This window comes from Otolemur garnettii, unplaced genomic scaffold, assembly GCF_000181295.1.
Source record: "Otolemur garnettii isolate 467f Iridium unplaced genomic scaffold, OtoGar3 scaffold00211, whole genome shotgun sequence".
Classification (NCBI taxonomy): Eukaryota; Metazoa; Chordata; class Mammalia; order Primates; family Galagidae; genus Otolemur; species Otolemur garnettii.
Genome location: NW_003852606.1, coordinates 2,306,409 through 2,310,635, shown reverse-complemented (window position 1 = coordinate 2,310,635; position 4,227 = coordinate 2,306,409). Strand labels below are relative to the sequence as shown.

At 45.5% G+C, this 4,227-nt stretch overlaps 1 protein-coding gene across 1 annotated transcript in view; it reads left to right on the top strand.

Annotated features, from left to right (window-relative positions):
- The first annotated feature begins 927 nt into the window (after positions 1-927).
- The window catches only part of ZNF114 (zinc finger protein 114), a 5,631-nt gene continuing 2,331 nt past the window's right edge, over positions 928-4,227 (top strand). The window contains 1 exon segment of the mRNA XM_012812516.2: positions 928-986. Coding sequence (XP_012667970.2) covers positions 928-986 — 59 coding nt within the window.

Sequence of the window (4,227 nt, the reverse complement as noted above, 5' to 3'; positions counted from 1 at the left end):
CCCGGCTATTTTTTGGTTGCAGCCGTCATTGTTGTTTGGCGGGTCCGGGCTGGGGATTTGAACCCGCCACCTTAGGTGTACATGGCTGGCGCCTTAGCCCGTTGAGCTATAGGCACCGAGCCGGTTATTCTATTTTTAATACAGACAGTATCTTGCTCTGGCTCAGCCTGGTCTCGAACTCTTGAGCTCAAGCAATTCACCCACCTCAGCCTCCAAGAGTACTAAGATTATAGTCATGAGCCACCTCACCCAGCCTAGTTTTTCTATTTTTAGTAGAGAGAGTGTCAGGTTGCTCAGGTTCGTCTCAAACTCAAGCTCAAGCAATCCACCCAGTCTTGGCTAGCAGTCCTCCCAGAGTGCTAGGATTACAGGTGTGAGCCACTGCACCTGGCCAATCATGGGGATTTTTTCCATATAACGGTATGAAAAGCTCTAGGCAGGGTGTGGTGGTACATACCTATAATCCTAGCATTTTGTGGAGGCTGAGGCAGGCCCAAGCCCCAGGCAAAACAAAGATACTTTTATAAGGCAAGACCTTGCAAGAGCTAAGCAGTCTCCTACAAGGAGCAGACTGAGGGCCAAATCTTTAATATGCAAGGTATGAGCAAGCCTGTCTGTCTCACTGGGCTAATCCTTTACCACACAGGGTGACACAGCCCATCTCAACTCTGAATTTCCCACCATATGGAAATTGACCCACTGCTGTGGGATAGCCAATGGCTGATACTTGTCTGTTGATCAATCACTCTTGGTTGATGATTTGTGTGAGATAGGACACTGGTACCACAGTACTGAAGGGACTGGGGGACCCAGGCATTCCAGTTGCAAGGCACCCTGAAACGACCTGGAGGAGTATCCTGATCCCGCAGCTAAATCTCACCCCTAGACTCCAAGCAATTGGTGAAAGGCCTCAGATCAGCCCCTGACATGGTACATTTCCAGGCCAGTGTGCCCACTGGGAGCCCAGACCTGATGGAGCCCATGAGGTACATAGTGGGGCTACTGAGGAAGTATGCTACTGAGCAGGTCAGAGCTGGGAGTGGGGGGGGACACCAGATCTTCCCATTCAGTTTAGCACCCACACCTCTCTACACATCCAATTCCTTTTCTATAAAAATGAACCTTTTAATCATGTTCTCCAGGACAATGAAAACTACAACCTTTTTTCCTGGTTTGGGGTAAAACTGGGCTGCTCTAGGCTTCCTTAATAAAATAGTAATATGTTGCCTTAGTAATAGTAATATGTTTTCCTTTTGAGCTGCTATAACAAAATACCATAAACTGGGTAGCTTATAAGCAACAGAAATTTATTTCTTATAGTCCTAGAAGCCAGATCAAGGCACCAGGAGATTCAGTATCTGGCAAGGACCCTTTTCCTTGTTCATAGATGCCGTCTCACTGTGTCCTCACATGGTGGAAGGGTAAGGGCTCTCTCTGGGGCCTCTTTTATAAGGGCACTAACCCCACTCCTGAGGGTTCCATCCTCATGATCTAATCACCTCCCAAAGGCTCCACCTCCTAATACTATCACCTTGGGGGTTAGGATTTCAACATATGAATTTGGGGGGAACACAAACATTCAGACTATATAGCACATGGTTTGTTCCTCAAAAAATTAAGCAGACTTACTACAGCTTCCAGCAATTCCACTCCTAGGTATACACCCCGAGAGAAATGAAAACAAATGTTCAAACTTTCATAGCTGCACTATTCACAGTAACCAAAAGGTGGAAACCGACCAAATGCCCATTGGTTAATACTGGATAAACAAACTGTGGTAGATCCAGACAGTAGACAGTACAAGGTGTCCATAAAGTTCATGTACAATTTACTATGTAAAACATTTATAACGCATAACACAAAGTTCATAACACAAACTTTATGAACACTCTGTATTATTCAACCCAAAAAGGCTTAAAACAACATAAATTTATTTTCCATAGTTCTAGAGGCTGGATGTCTAAAATCAAAATGGCAGCAAGGCTGGCCTCTTCTGGAGGCTATTGGGGACAATCTGTTCCATGCTCTCACCTGGATTCTCATGGTTACTAGCAGACCTTGGCATCCCTTGGCATGTAGACCCATCACTCTAGTCTCTGCCTCCCTCTTCACATGGTATCCTTCCCTCTATGTCTATGTCCCAATTTCCTCTTCTTATGAGGACACCAGTTGGTGGAGAAGAGCCCACCCTACTCAAGTGTAACCCTGACTCATTTACATCTGCAAAGACCCTTTGAGACAGAGTCTTACTATGTCACCCTCAGTAGAGTACCATGGCGTCACAGCTCACAGCAACCTCAAACAATTGAACTTAAGCTATTCTCTTACCTCAGCCTCCCAAGTAGCTGGGACTACAGGCGCCCACCACAACACCTGGCTATTTTTTGGTCGTAGTTGTCATTGTTCTTTGGCAGACCTGGGCTGGGTTAGAACCCACCAGCTCCAGGGTATGTGGCTGGTATCCTAGCCGCTGAGCTACAGGCACTGAGCAAAAGTCGGGTCATCTTTGCAGGTACCAGGACTTAAGACTCAACATACCTTTTGGGGGGTGGAGGGGGGAATGTCACAATTCAACCCATAACAGGACACTGCCCTGAGTACAGTGGGTACATTGTTATAGGGCTTAGTGACCTTTGCAGATGGGGCAGTGAACTTTACCAAGGAGGAATGGACTCTGCTGGACCCTGCTCAAAGGAATCTCTACAGAGACATGATGCTGGACAACTGGAGAAACCTGGCATCTGTGAATAAGAACACCTTCTTCTTTCATTTAGTCAGTGCCAAGACTTGTACTAATCTAAAACTGTCTAGGAGGTGTGCTGAGAAACAGAAAGTGGGTTGTTACATTACAGAGATGCAGCTGCTGCCCCGCCAAGTAGCAGACATAGGACGCACTATGAAACTGGAAATCAATTGCATTACATCTTTTTGTTGTTGAGACAGAGTCTCACTGTGTCACCCTCCATAGAGTGCTATGGCATCACAGCTCACAGCAATCTCAAACTCTTGTGCTTTAAGTGATTCTCTTGCCTCAGCCTCCCAAGTAGCTGGGACTACAGGAGTCCGCCACAACGCCCAGCTATTTTTTGTTATTGTTGTCATTGTTGTTTAGCAGGCCTGGCCAGGTTCAAACTCACCAGCCCCGGTACGTGTGGCTGGCACCCTAACCACTGAGCTACAGGCACCAAGCCAATTGCATTACATCTTTATTCCCTTCCTGATGAACAGACTTAAGGGAGTGAACACGGAGCCCAGGAAAACAGTTGTTTTGAACCCCTTTGACAGTTTTAGTGCGCTGGCGAGATCAATCACCCATCAACCTTCTCTCACTCTTCCCCACTTTATTACCCCTCAAATCACAGCATGCATGTTTCACAGAAAGTCTTGGTACTGTCCCCTCATGCCACATCCTTGCCCAGTGAACAGGACTGCACCCAGGCATGCCCGATCTGCTCTCCCATCTGGAACAAGAAATGGGTCTGGGAATAGCACAGGGGGATTTTACCCAGGCATTTGTGTATCCCAGTCAGGTAGATGTAAGTGCTCATGAGGAATAGTTTTGCAATGTGGAAATGTTGATTCAGAATCCATTTCATCCACTGTGGGAAACATCTTGGCTGTTCTTCCAAAAGTTAAACCTAGAATTAGCATAAGATATAACAATTCCACTCCTAGGTATCTGCCCAAAGGAACTGAAAACAGGTGTTAAAACAAATAAATGTGTACCAGTGTTCACAGCAACATTATTCACAATAACCAAAAGGTGGAAACAACCCAATGTCATTGTATGAACAGAGAATTAAAATGTGGACTCTCTGTATAGCGGACTATTATTCAGCCAGAAAAAGGAGTGACATTCTGATACATGCTACAACATAGACGAACCTTGAAGACATGCTGAGAGAGTGAAGCTGGACTCAGGCAGCTACATATCGTGTGATTCCATCTCTGTGAAATGTTCATAGATACATCCATAGGGACAGAAAGATTAGTGGTTGTCAGGATGCTGGACGGAGGAGGACATAGGAAACAATGCTTAATGGGTGTGAGGTTTGCTTTTTTGGGTGATGAAAATGTCCAGAAATTAGGTATAGATGATGGCCGCACAACAATGTGAATGTAGTAAATGCCACTGAATTGTACACCTTAAAATGGCTAATTTTGTGTCATGTGAATTTTGCCTCAATTTTTTAAAAAGTACCCATTTTATCTTAGAGGAAGGCCAAC